The sequence below is a fragment of the Podarcis tiliguerta genome (assembly GCF_965153285.1).
Source record: "Podarcis tiliguerta genome assembly, chromosome: 6".
Classification (NCBI taxonomy): Eukaryota; Metazoa; Chordata; class Lepidosauria; order Squamata; family Lacertidae; genus Podarcis; species Podarcis tiliguerta.
The window spans coordinates 11,361,834-11,375,709 of NC_139539.1; the positions used below are offsets into that span (position 1 = coordinate 11,361,834).

Here is a 13,876-nt window from a genome sequence, read left to right on the forward strand (position 1 = left end):
CTTCAGATATTTTAGAATATTATGCCATCCTGCTCCCCTCACCCCCCTCAAGTCTTCACTTCCGCAAGCTAAACTCAACCTGTTCCTTAAGTCCTTCTTCACAAAATCCCCCACCCCCGCACCGTCCCAGAGCCTATGCAGTCATTGCTTTCCCTAAAGGTCAGGATGAGCTGGCAGCTAATTTTCCAAAAGCGGTCCCTCCAACCTGACAGTTCTCCATCTCTAGATAATAAATCTTCAGGTTGGAAGTCTGGATTACTTCTTCAATAGCAAATGGCACGTCTGCAAAGCTACAGGGCCAAAGAATGGGGTCAATGAAGGGAAATTTATTGCCGTGGGATTCTCTGCTGAAGAGCCTCAGGTACATATTCAGATGTCGGCAACACAGGCAGAGCCGGAGTCAATGTAAAAAGAGGGGCTTGGCGGAAGCTCCAGGAGCAGAGGAGAATTAAGCTTCCCTTTCCACCCATTTGTCTGAAGGCTGTATCTCAACCAAAGGGGACGATACATCACCACAAAAGAGGACGTGAAGGCAGGAAGTGGGTGAGAAATTCTCCCCAGTTCACCAAAGTTCAATCTAAAGGATGATCGAGTGGCCTTTTAAGAATAAGGAAGAACCTAGCTCAAAAGTCAATTCTCCCCTTTAGCTACATTAACCTGAAAGCCTGCACACGGGGAATAGAATTCACAACCGCGAAATGATTCACAAGGGTCTCACTACTGCGTGTTGCTATGCCTGTTTGGAAAAACATGCCTGGTCTGATTTATTTATTTATTGCTCACATCTCCCGCCTGCCTTGTTCCTAATGTTTGGATGGCCAACAGCAAGATGAGGTACCATTTTGGGATGGATCCAGAGCCCTAGGTTCTTAAACAAAGACTAAAAATAGCAATAGCACCCTCCTTCACCCCAGCCTGGGTTTATTCCTGGCCACAAAGGCTGTTGGGAAATTGAGCAAACATCGTAGCCCTTGGTTTGCTGTCTACTATGAATGCAGGGGCAATGGCTGTTGGTGGAAGAAAAGAGGCAGGAAACCGTTCCACTGTTCATTGATTCTATTGAATAATTGCTTCCTCTCCAGACACTTCCCCCTAGCCTAGAGAGCCAGTGTGGTGTAGTGGTTAAGAGCGGTAGTCTCGTAATCTGGGGAACCGGGTTCGCGTCTCCGCTCCTCCACATGCAGCTGCTGGGTGACCTTAGGCTAGTCACACTTCTCTGAAGTCTCTCAGCCCCACTCACCTCACAGAGTGTTTGTTGTGGGGGAGGAAGGGAAAGGAGAATGTTAGCCGCTTTGAGACTCCTTAAAGGGAGTGAAAGGCGGGATATCAAATCCAAACTACTACTACTACTACTACTACTACTACTACTATTCTTCTTCTTCTAGAAATGGACATTCTTGGTTGATTCAAACATGATACAGTCTGTCTTGGGTTGTACCATTTCAGACTGCAGGTGAAGGATCTGTTTCTGGGATTTATTTATTTTTAATCACCCCACAGGTCATGGAGAGTTAGCACATTAGGGAGAAGAGTCTATATTGCTTGTTAACATGGAGACCTTTTAAATATACGATCCCCACATTCCAGCCAAGATATTAGCATGCACTGTTTCTGCACATTTTAATTGACCATTAGAGATTGTGGAGGCCTATAATGATGTACAAGGTCCTTTGAGCACAGTGCCCCAAGCCTTTCTGGGCTATAGGCCAAAATACTAACACCTTGCACCAAGGCCAGATTAAGGTGGTGGTGGTGAAATTCCCATAATAAGCCCCCCACCCGCTGCCCCCACAAAAGCTTGAAACAATGTGCCACAAAAAGAGTCTTGTGGCATCATAAAGCCAACAAATTTATTGGCAATCCTCCCCCTCCCCTTCTCTGAATTGCTATCATTGTTATTTTTACCTTGTGTCCCTTGTGTTGTGATTTTTCTCCCACCAGTAACCTGACCATAGTTTCCCATCTTTCTACGGCCTGGTGGTCCCATGCCGTCACCATAAATATTGTCTGCTCCGAGGGGATTTGCACCTGTTGGGTGGCGTAGATAGTCCCATCTGTCCTCACCTTGAAGTCCAAGTTGTCGGTTTCGTATTGGATTCCTTTGCTCTCAGAGCAGCCGCTAAATTTCACTGGGGAGAAGGAGACAAAAAGAGGGGACGGGGGTTATTGAAACTGTTATTATGCCCTCGATGTGCGCAGCACTTATCAGGGTAATGTAAGCAACAGCAACAAAATCAAGATAGGTTCATGCTGTGAGCACCATGCAATCTAAATATGATGACAGAGGAGAGGCGGATAGAGGGAAAGTAAAAAAAAGAAAAGAAAAAGGGGGACAGTTGCGAAAAAATGCAGTTGCACACATTTGGGGTGTGCTTTCATTGGCAAAGAGGGCTATGACATAGCTCAGGGAAGTATGGTATAAAGTTAGAGTATTAGACTGGGAAACCTGGGTTCAAATCCCTTCTCAGCTAGAACGCTAAAGAGGTTACCTTGAACCAATTGGTGGCTCTCTCAGGTGGCTCATGTACCACTTAGAAGGGCAAACAAAAATGATCAAGAGGAAGAGCACCTATAAGGATAAGCTACATTGTTTGCACACTGCCCAACATTTTTGGATCCGAAACCGGGACATGTGTCTTCTGGGATGTGCTTCCGTTCATGTCACATGGCCTGCACAGAGTTCTAGCCACCAAAAACACTTGGGGGTGGGCTAGAACGTTGCAGCACCCAAAATGGCTGCTGAGCTCTCACGTGGAAAAATGTGATGTTCCATTTTTTCGGGGCGCTTGGGAGGTCTGTGTTTGGGACACTTCATTTCACAAAAAAGGTAATGATATGACTCTGAGTGAAGTGTAGGTGGGTTCCCACAAGGCAAGACACAGTGATAACATCAAGAACCTTTATTGAACTAACAGAACTGGACAACAGGGGCAAAGCAACTGCTTATATGCATTTCTGAAGGCCTGGGCCACTCCCACTCCCAATGTGATTGGCTATCTAAACTTCCAATGGCAGAGGCCCAAATCCTGAAACATTCTGTGATTGGATATCATGTATCGAATCAGAACACAGGCGCTCAGAATCCTTAGTCCAGACTCAAGTTCAGGCAAACACAGACCACTGAGTACACAACAGTGAGTACCAGCTGCTGGGAATCACAAGTGGGAAGAGGTGCTGTTGCACCCGGATCCTGCTTGCACACTGCCCATAGGCATCTGGCTGGCCACTGTGAGAAATCGGATGCTGGCCTAGAGAGACCTTTCTCATAACACCAGAACTGATGGACCGCCAATGAAGCTGGATATTGGAAGTGTCAATACTGATAATAGAAGGCACTTCTTCACACTGCGCAGAGTTAAACTCTGGAACTCGCATCCACTGGGAGCAGTCATGGCCACCAATTTGGATGGCTGCAGAAGAGGATAAGACAAATTAATGGAGGCTGTCAATGGCTACTAGCCATGATGGCTGTGCTGTACCTCCACAGTTGGAGGCCACAATGCCTCCACATACCAGTTGCTGGAAACCGCAGGAAGGGAGAGGTCTCTTGTGCTCAAGTTCTGCTCCCCAGGCATCTGGTTGGCCACTGAGAGAATGGGATGCTGGACTTAGATGGGCCATTGTCCTGGATTCAACATGCTATTCTTATGTTCTTATGTGAAGAGGGAAGGGAGAGGACACAACACTGGGCTGCCATTCTCAATGATAGACCCCTCTTTTAATCATCACATCTGGAGCCAGCCTAACTTCCATGTTTCAGTATGTAGCTTTTGGGTTCTTCATGGGCATCTGGCTGGCTCCTATGAGAACAGGATCTTGCACTAGATTGGCCTCTGGCCTGATCCTGCAGACATTTCTTATACAGTGGTACCCCGCAAGACGAATGCCTCGCAAGACGGAAAACCCGCTAGACGAAGGGGTTTTCCGTTTTTCGATGCGCTTTGCAGGACGAATTTCCCTATGGGCTTGCTTCGCAAGACGAAAATGTCTTGCGAGTCTTGAGGTTTTTCCCCGCTCCCCACCCCCTTTTTCTAAGCCACTAAACCGCTAATAGCCTTTTAGCAGTTAATCCGCTAATCCCTTAAGCCTTTAATAGCCGCTAATAGCCGCTAAACCGCTAATAGCGCTAATCCGCTAAGCCGCTAATAGGGTTGCTTCGCAAGACGAAAAAACCGCTAGACGAAGAGACTCGCGGAACGAATTAATTTCGTCTTGCGAGGCACCACTGTATATACTTATCCAGCAGGGTTCTTCTAAGCTAATTCCCATAATTATTGTGAGGACAAAGTTGTCATGGCGGCCACTTATGCTGAAATATGTTCTTTTGGGAGAAAGGGCAAGGCAGATCTCTGATCAGCAACTTCGTATAAAGAGGAGGTTGGGGGAGAGAGCTGAAGGGAGAAAGGAAAAGGAGGACGAGAGAGTTCAGGTGGGAAACAAAACCCCATAAAAGGACAGTGGCTGGATGTCAGGCCATTTCTGACAGTGTGCTTGACGTTCTCAAAGAAACATCAAGGAAATTATATAACGGTGTATTTGACCTTTCAAGAAAGCTCTTGAACTTTACTACCATTCCCAGAGAAACTGCTAGTGGCTATTTCTAAAAAAGTCCTTTCTAAAGTTTCATTACATCTGAGAGGCAGTTGATCCCCACTGCTATGAGTGGATTCCTCTCCTGCCTCCATTAGCCACTGAATATGATGAGAAGCAATTAGCCACATGGCTGGTCTGTCATTTTGTGAAGCCCACAGCTATCTACCTAGTCTATGGGATGCTTACGCATGCCTTAATGGCAACTTAAATGTCCATAATCATTCCGTTAACAGATTATTATTATTTTTTTACTTTTTGGTCGGACGACAATTAAAACGCGCCACTGAAACCGAATCCTTCTCTCCAACTCAGACATACACTGTCAGTCTGCTTGACAGCCATCTTGCCCTTCCTTATGAAAGAGATTTGAGACACTGTGACACGATACGTACTAAGGAAATGCAGCTTAAGTAAATGCCATCTGATAAACATGTTCATATTGTAGAAACTACAATTGTGTTTTAATAGCACGTTAATTGAAAAACAACAACAGAGGTCTCTGCAGATGGTGGGGAGGTGTGTGTGTGTGTCAGCAACAGGCTGGATGAGAAACAATGGGAGCCACCAGCCCAAGAGCTCCCTGGGGAGGACTCTGAAGATGATACCTTAGAACCTGGAGCCTGGTGGTGGAACACTAGGCAGCAGAAGGGAAGAGCTAGGAGCTGATAGAGATAGGAGACAAGTGATCAAGGAGAGTCCAGGATAGAATTAGAAGCTGAAAGTCACAGAGTGCACACAGACAGTCCCTGATCTGCTACCACATCCCTCTCTGACTCCCGGCTCAAGGAGGATCCTGCATGCTGAGCAACGTGCCAGACAGGTCCAGAGGAGGAGCCCACCTCCTCAACACAGCCTTCGTCTGCTTGGGAGGGATCCAGAAGGAGAGGCTGGAGGGGGAGGACATGCCTAGGGCTAAGTTTCAGCAACACCTACACTGAGTTAGCACAGACCAGGGACATTGCTGTTTTGTTGTTTTTCTGCTAATGAACAGCTAATTGCATTCTGTGCCTTCTGTGTGTGTGTGCCTGCCCTGTGGATGACCTGCCTTGTTGACAGCTCCTTGATGTGGGTGGGAAAGAAACTTTATATTTTATCCATTATGTGAGGTAGTCTTCATCCAGTGCTAGTGCTAGGGCTATGATGTACACCCTCTCATGTAAAGCAGGGTAAGGGCAAAGCTTTTCTATGGCAGATAGGTGGCTAGTGGAAGCTTACCTTAAAATGACAGAGTCAGACCTACAGGACCCTGTTCACAATTAGTCCAATGAGCAGAAGATAAGATTTTACATTTGCCACCTCCCTTCTCTCTCTCTGCATATATCTGTATATATCTGTATATAAAGGTAAAGTAAAGGGACCCCCTGACCATTAGGTCCAGTCATAGCCGACTCTGGGGTTGTGGTGCTCATCTCGCTTTATTGGCCGAGGGAGCCAGTGTACAGCTTCCGGGTCATGTGGCCAGCATGACTAAGCCACTTCTGGCGAACCAGAGCAGCGCACGGAAACACCGTTTACCTTCCCGCCAGAGCGGTACCTATTTATCTACTTGCACTTTGACGTGCTTTCAAACTGCTAGGTGGAAGTTTTTAATGTCTAATGCTGTATTGTTTTTAATATTCAGTTGGAAGCCGCCCAGAGTGGCTGGGGAAACCCAGCCAGATGGGTGGGGTATAAATAAATTATTATTATTATTATTATTATTATTATTATTATTATTAGTGGGCAGGAGCAGGGACTGAGCAACGGGAGCTCACCCCGTCGTGGGGATTCAAACCGCCAACCTTCTGATCAACATGTCCTAGGCTCTGTGGTTTAACCCACAGCGCCACCCGTGTCCCATCTGTATATCTATAATGGTGGCAAAATAGCCACAGTCAGGCATCCAATGCCCTCAAGGGATTCTAAGTGTGTTAGGGAGAATGTGCAACGGTGTGGCCCTGCTGCCGCTCCATATACATAGGCTAAAGGCCCATAGCAGGTTCAGGTATGTAAGTAGACTCCCTATGCAATTTAGAAGCTCAGTCATGTGGGCATCTAAATTGTATGGAGGGCATGAGCAGAGAACCTGCTTTGACTCTTCCACTCATGGACCATGGTGGGACTCGGCTGTCAGGGATGAAATACATGTGGTGGAAACAATGGGTTCAGCTCCACTCTCCCTGCCCACAGGATTGTATTCATGTTTGCCACGATGCCCAAAGAGGACTTATATAAATGTTGGTCAGTCAATCAAGATATATTAGTCAGCAAATACTTATGTTAATGTATGCTGCTCTGGATTTGAACCCTGGAGGCATCTAAGGTACTGGGGTTAAATGCATTTGGCTACTATCTTTTTTAATCCACCGTTTTTTACTCTGAAAGCCATCTCGCAGGTTCACTTTGACTTGCAAAACTGCCTGGTAACATCCAAGAGAATAACTTGTTTTTAAAACATTTACTCTCAAATGGACAGTCTCAAGATGATTTGCAGCTTCAGCTTGCTTCAATGATTTATACATAGTTTGGGGACTCAGTCTGAATATTTTTTGTATATATTTGATACTGTAATATTTTAATGTTATACTTTTGTTGTGTTTTTAACTTGACTCCCCCCCCCTTTCTTTTAAATAAGCCTTGCTACAACCAGTAGTATGGTGTGAGTAGACTAGGTCTCTAGCGACAGTTAAAAGATAGTTTTGGCATTTGAATTGCAGATGCATTGAATGAAGACTAGACACAGACTAGTGCATATATTTTTAGATTACTCTCTTCTGGCTCATTTTAATGGCAGACATAAGTGATATCTTCTAGACTAAGAGCAGGAACAGACAATAGTTTCTAAAGTCATGAGCATTGCTGGAGAAGCATTTTCCATGGGACAAGGCCTCATTTCATTTGCCCCAACCTCAACTAGGGTCCAGAGGTTGAGTCTAGCTGTTTTTGACTGGTTCTCTCTTTGGGAGTCTATATGTTATTTCCAGATATGGATGGCATCAGATGGCAACTTTCACCTGCTAGAAGGAAACACAGCAGCATAAGAGTAAAGGTAAAGGGACCCCTGACCATTAGGTCCAGTCGTGGCCGACTCTGGGGTTGCGGCGCTCATCTTGCTTTATTGGCTGAGGGAGCTGGCGTATAGCTTCTGGGTCATGTGGCCAGCATGACTAAGCCACTTCTGGTGAACCAGAGCAGCGCACGGAAACACTGTTTACCTTCCCACCGGAGTGGTATCTATTGATCTACTTGCACTTTGACGTGCTTTCGAATTGCTAGGTTGGCAGGAGCAGGGACCGAGCAATGGGAGCTCACCCCGTCACAGGGATTTGAACCGCCGACCTTCCGATCGGCAAGCCCTAGGCTCTGTGGTTTAACCCACAGAGGGAGGGGGATAATTTTCAGCTACTCCCCCCACCCCCGCAGTGCTCTGTATGTTAAGTACTGGAATTTAATTCATTGAAATTGTTAATGCTTCTATGTATTACTATGTGTTTAAATCTGATCGGTTGGTAACTGAATTCTAGAGAGTTCTCATGGGATTGGCTAATGTTGATCACATGGGGGGTATCTAGTGAAGGAGAGACTTATGTGAAGCAAGATGACTGTCTTTAAGAATCCACTGTGAACACTGCTAAGTTGAATTGAGTGTTGGAGTGCTCCTTCTCTGCCTGAAAAAAGAGAGCAAAGCTGTCGGAGAAGGTAAAAATGGAAATATCTCATAGGAGCTGCAACACATATAATTGAGATACAGAAAGGTGAAAGTGCTGAGCTCCGGAAAGAGAGGAAAATACAGTTGTTTGGAAGTTAAAAGAAGAGACAGTGAGCCCATGCTTGGAGAAGCATGTAAATATTATGTTTTAATTCACCTTTAAGTTTCTGCAAGAAAAGTTTTTTGAATATTAAAATCTGGACATTGGGTTTAATTTCCAAGAAAGTGTGCCAGTCATATATGTGATTTGAGCTTCTCAGCTGTATTTTCGCTACCCTTTCATCAAAACTGTACCCCTTTAATTCTACTCCAGAGGGTTGAGGAACCCTCCGAAGCAGGTTTAGGGAGAGTGTGGGTTGCTGCAGGGGGCATTGCTGCAAATTGCTTTTATTCCCTTCTGGATATGGATTCTCTTCCATCAGCAGATGGTCACTGTTGGAGATCTCCTTTTGTGTTTAGCCCACCATTTTCTGGCATCAAGCAGAGACCTTTTCATTTGCTCAAGGTGTATGTGTGTGTATGTGTGTTGAGAAGAGAACAAAGTCCCAGCTCTTTCTTTTTCTTGTCTGCTGCCAGCATTGTTGGGATGCTTACTTCAGAGCATGCATTTCTGAATGTTTTATATTGCTGTCATTTCATGCCACCATTAGCCCTCTCCCAGCGTGCACTCGCAGGTTGCAGAAAGCTATGCACTCTCATGATGTTAAAAACCTATCAGCAATTCGAAATACTTCTTACTGCTGTTCCTAGGCTCCTCCAGCATCCCCCCCCCCCACCTTGCAAATATTTACAAGAGTGGAGTAAAGCAAGTCCACTTTAATGAAGTAGATTGTACTCCTCTTAGAATGGGTCTGAAGAACCCATTTTTTTGTGCTGATGAAGATAATCTCCCACAGCCCATTTGTTTGAACACATTGAAATATCTGTAGATGCGAACATTCATTCATTTATTGGGTAGGCAGATGCCTTTGGAACTGTCACCTACAGAGGGGTGGAAATGACAAGCCAAGCCAAGAGCAAGTGTCACATTTGACTGATAAACAACGATGGATAATGTCCTAGGTTTTTTTTGTGGGGTGGTTGTTAGTGGGGGTATCTATGCAATTACTGTGGGAGAATTAGGTTTTAAGCAATTTCACTGTCACAGCTTGCTCAATTTAATTACAGTTTATTCCAAAAACCCAGGAGGGGAAAAGGTGCTTCGCTGTTTTGTTCCGTGAAGCGAATTCCACCCCACCGCAGCCTTTGCTTTCACCTTTTTATTGCCATTTGGCATGTGAAAATGATCTCGTACACCTGCGACGTGCAAAGCATCTCAGTCTTGACATTTCCGCCCCCACAATCAATGCCTCCCACCTCTGACGCTGGGGGGGGAGGAGAGAGAGGAAAAGATTGGTTTCTATGGACTAGGTGAAATAAGCATTTTTGGACCCCTTTCTAAACCTGTACATTCAGGAAACGGTATGTTACCATTAAACTTGTCTGTCAGTTCTTTGGACTATTTTAAACACAGGTTGCAAAAATCAAAGCGCTGGGTTTCCCGACTGCACTCAACAGCTTCGAAGATCAGCTGTGGAGGGAAAGGACCAATTTCCTGTAGATTTTGGGGTGCTGATCCACATGTGCATGAAAAGGGCTCCCTGACTCTTGTAGCATCATTCGTCACTCCCTCCAACAGCACCAACAGGATTGGACTAAAAACACAACACTCCACAACAACAATAATAAAAAAATTAGCCCAATTAGGATCCAACATGTCCAGCAGCCACATAATTTTGAGTGTCAGTTGGCAACAAGATCGCAGCCGCTGTTGCTCAAGAGAAGCACCGGTTCGTCCTCCTGGGGGGCTCGGCGGCAGCAGCACTGGCTGGGAAACAGGGACACTCTGGGATCATATCAGAAGCCAGGGTGGCTTTCATAATTCTGGGACTGTCACTGGAAAATCAGGACATTTGGAGGGTACGCAGTAGAGGATACAAAGATCGACAACCTGCTCTTGGAACTATTCCAAATTATATTGCAAAACAAACAAACAAAAGCTACAAGGGATTTTACCCAAACCTGGTCTGGCTCTTTTTCTGTATCTTTGCAAGGTGTCGCAGACTCAAATAGAGATGGGGGAGAAACTGGTTCAGTTTGCATTTTAGTATGAACCTATCTAATTTGGATTTCCCCAAACAATAAATGCACCAACATGCACCTGCCCATCAGGAGTTGCACTTGGAAGTTTGCAACACTGTTCTCCAGAGAGAACAACAATGTGTACAAAAATGCCATATGCTAGGGGAAATTGTGCATGTGTGCGCATGCACACACAGAGTGTCTATTTGTGAAAATAATGTCAGAATGCATCATATCAGGGGACGATGCTTGCACAAATGTTGGGGGAAATAAACAGGCAAATGCACACAACTTTCAATGAGGGCTTTTAAAAAAGTTTTCGAATCGGAGGAGCTGAACGTAAGATTGCAAAAAATGAGAAACAGAGGATAACCAAAACTGACAGATGCGTCCACGTTTGAGGCTTGGACTCTGGCAACAGGAGCCAGGCATCTCTCTTATGCCTGGGATAGCACTCAGGTGCAAGGAACTTTGGGTCTGATCCCTGCTGTGACATTTGTGCAATTAGATAATTTTAAACTTAATTCTAGACTCTGCGGTCTGAAGGAGGGGGGCTCCCTCTTTAGATAGCAATGTGCATTGCTTCACTTACTTCGAAATACTGCCTTGCTGCAACTGAGAACCTTCATGCTCATTTTGCAGAGCAGGAGCTGAGACGTTTGTCCCATGAGACCAGGGCCCTGCTCTGTCATGCTCTGTCCCATGAGACCAGGGCCCTGCAGGATTTAACTTCCTTCCGCAGGGCCTGTAAGACAGAGCTATTCCGCCTGGCTTTCAACTTGAACTTACCTTGATCTTTTATTCCCCTTCCATCCCTCCCCCTCCCCTTTTTATGAAGATTACCAGCTCTGGGATCCCACACCTAATTCTCCCCTGGTCTCCTCGCTGGCCCAAATTGGACTAATTTAGCCAGCTAACCCTGGTGATCATCTAATGCTTATTGGATGGATTTCCCCCCTAAACTGATTTTTGAATTCTGAATTTATTGTTATTCACGTTTCATATTGTATTTTATAATGTTTGTTGTTGCATTAATTAAGTGTTTTAAATTTGTTATTAGCTGCCCTGAGCCTGGTTTTTTGAACCGGGAAGGGCGGGGTATAAATAAAAATTTATTATTTATTATTACCTGGTGTAGACACTGCTTCTTATGAGCTAAAGCCCCGGGGCTAGCCCTTGTAATCAGTGGCGTAGCGTGGGTTGTCAGTACCCGGGGCAAGGCAAGTAATTTGCGCCCCCTAACCCGGGGCAAGGCAAGTAATTTGCACACCCCCCCCCCCGCTGCACTGTCCCTCCCCCAGATCGTCCCTCGCTCTCTCTCCGCACCGCACCGCACGCCTGGCACCCTCCCCACCACAGTGGGCGGCGACCCGGCGGCTTGGATCGGATTCGCACAGCCAGCACTGCAGTGAGAGAGAGTGAGTGAGCCAGGTAGGGGCAGAGAGCTGCGAGTGTGAGCACCCCCCCAGATGTTGCGCCCGGTGCGGCCGCCCCCCCCCCCCTGCATCCCCCACGCTACGCCACTGCTTGTAATAAACGCAATAGCTTGCCTTGAAAAGAAAGCTAGCAATCAGTCTTAATGGGTGTAAACACTTCTTCTAAATCACGGGATGTCAGTGAAACTACTTTCCTCCTGGCTTTAGGGGATGTTGGGTTTGCATCCTGCGCTCTAACTCTTGCTCCGGACAGGAGATTGGGCTGCATGACCTACAAGGACCTATTACAACGGCATAATTCTATTTAGAAAGCTGAGAATGGCTGCAATTTGCAAGGGAAGCGACTTTTGAATAAAAGAAGAAAGGGGGCGGGGGGCGGGATATGGCTGCCTTTACTCAAAGCTCAGATCTCCCCAGACTCAGATCTACGTTCCTTTGACCAGCCTAAAGTCTCACGAACCACTGTAGACAGTTAGCGTTCAAAGGCTGCGGCGTCTGTAATTAGGGTTCGAGATAAACAGCGGAGCTTTGCATTTTATCCATTTTACATGGGGGTTGGGGAGAGGGGAAACCGTGTTTAAAAATATATGTGCGTATCAGCCTGTGGAACGCTTCACTGATGCTTATCAGAAGCTTATGCCAGAAGGCGCATCAAATGCCCACCAGAGAGAAAGAAGGCATAGTACCTTCATTAGCAGGAGTTTTCGGTTTAACCCTTTACCCTCATCATTTTTAATTGCTTGCTCTGTGAAGGGAGGGCGGGTGTCGAATTGGGGGAGGGCATCCCAGGTGACGAATTGAGCAGTCCAGCGAATTCGCTCATGTGCCGCATGTTGCATTCAAGAAGCGTGCGGAAGAACACAGCCTTTCCATAGCTGTGCATTTCTGAATCAATCCTTTTTGAAGCATTCATTCTACCAAGCTAACAGCCAGTTCCAAATATTTAATAATAAATTATAATAATATATTTTTTTTATTGATACCCCGCCCTTCCCGGTTCAGAAAACAGGGCTCAGGGCAGCTAACAACAAATTTAAAACACTTAATTGATGCAACAAAAAACAGCATAAAACGTGAATAACAATAAATTCAGAATTCAACAACCAATTTGGGGGGAAATCCATCCGATAAACATTAGATGATCACCAGGGCTAGCTGGCTAAATTAGCCCTATTTGGGCCAACAAGGAGACCAGGGAGGAATTAGCTGTGGGATCCCACAGCGGGTAATCTTCATAAAAAGGGGAGGGGGGGAGGAAGGGGAATAAAAGATCAGGCTAAGTTCAAGTTGAAAGCCAGGCGGAATAACTCTGTTTTACAGGCCCTGTGGAAGAGGTCCTACCCCACATAGACATAGGAGCCAACCCCTAGGGGCCAAGGGGTCTTCACCCTCCCAATAAAATATTTGAGGGAGCTGAGCCACCCAAAATTGATAGGCGTTGCCATTCAAATAGTGTTCGTGCAAAGCATCATGTGATCGATTATGTGGGGCTGGGCTTACCTGCTCCCCCATATTTGATTCAAGTTGGCACCCTGCACTTAGACAGCCATCCTTGGAACTCCCTGCCTAATGAAATCAGTTCAGCGCCTTCACAGTACTCTTTTTAGCACCTGGTAAAAACCTTTCAGGGACGCGGATGGCGCTGTGGGTTAAAGCCTCAGCGCCTAGGGCTTGCCGATTGAAAGGTCAGCGGTTCGAATCCCCGTGGCGGGGTGCGCTCCCGTTGTTCGGTCCCAGCACCTGCCAACCTAGCGGTTCGAAAGCACCTCCGGGTGCAAGTAGATAAATAGGGACCGCTTATTAGCGGGAAGGTAAACGGCGTTTCCGTGTGCAGCTCTGGCTCGCCAGAGCAGCAATGTCACGCTGGCCACGTGACCCGGAAGTGTCTTCGGACAGCGCTGGCCCTTGGCCTCTTTGAGTGAGATGGGCGCACAACCCTAGAGTCTGTCAAGACTGGCCCGTATGGGCAGGGGTACCTTTACCTTTACCTTTAAAAACCTTTCTGATTAGACATGTAGAAAATGCCATGTGGTTTAAT

At 46.2% G+C, this 13,876-nt stretch overlaps 1 protein-coding gene and 1 long non-coding RNA gene across 9 annotated transcripts in view; one reads left to right on the forward strand and one right to left on the reverse strand.

Annotated features, from left to right (window-relative positions):
• LOC310680777 overlaps positions 1-13,876 on the forward strand; it is a 446,371-nt gene that overhangs the window by 351,445 nt on the left and 81,050 nt on the right. The gene's annotated exons all lie outside the window — the stretch shown is intronic.
• The window catches only part of CDH4 (cadherin 4), an 811,352-nt gene that overhangs the window by 323,885 nt on the left and 473,591 nt on the right, over positions 1-13,876 (reverse strand). For 3 of the 8 annotated variants that reach the window (XM_083447288.1, XM_083447287.1, XM_083447294.1), the window contains one exon: positions 1,906-2,129. In XM_083447288.1, coding sequence (XP_083303414.1) covers positions 1,906-2,129 — 224 coding nt within the window. Of the gene's footprint in view, positions 1-1,905; positions 2,130-10,994; positions 11,047-13,876 lie in introns of those variants that run through there. The other 5 variants (XM_083447293.1, XM_083447292.1, XM_083447291.1 and 2 more) reach the window with 3 other exon arrangements.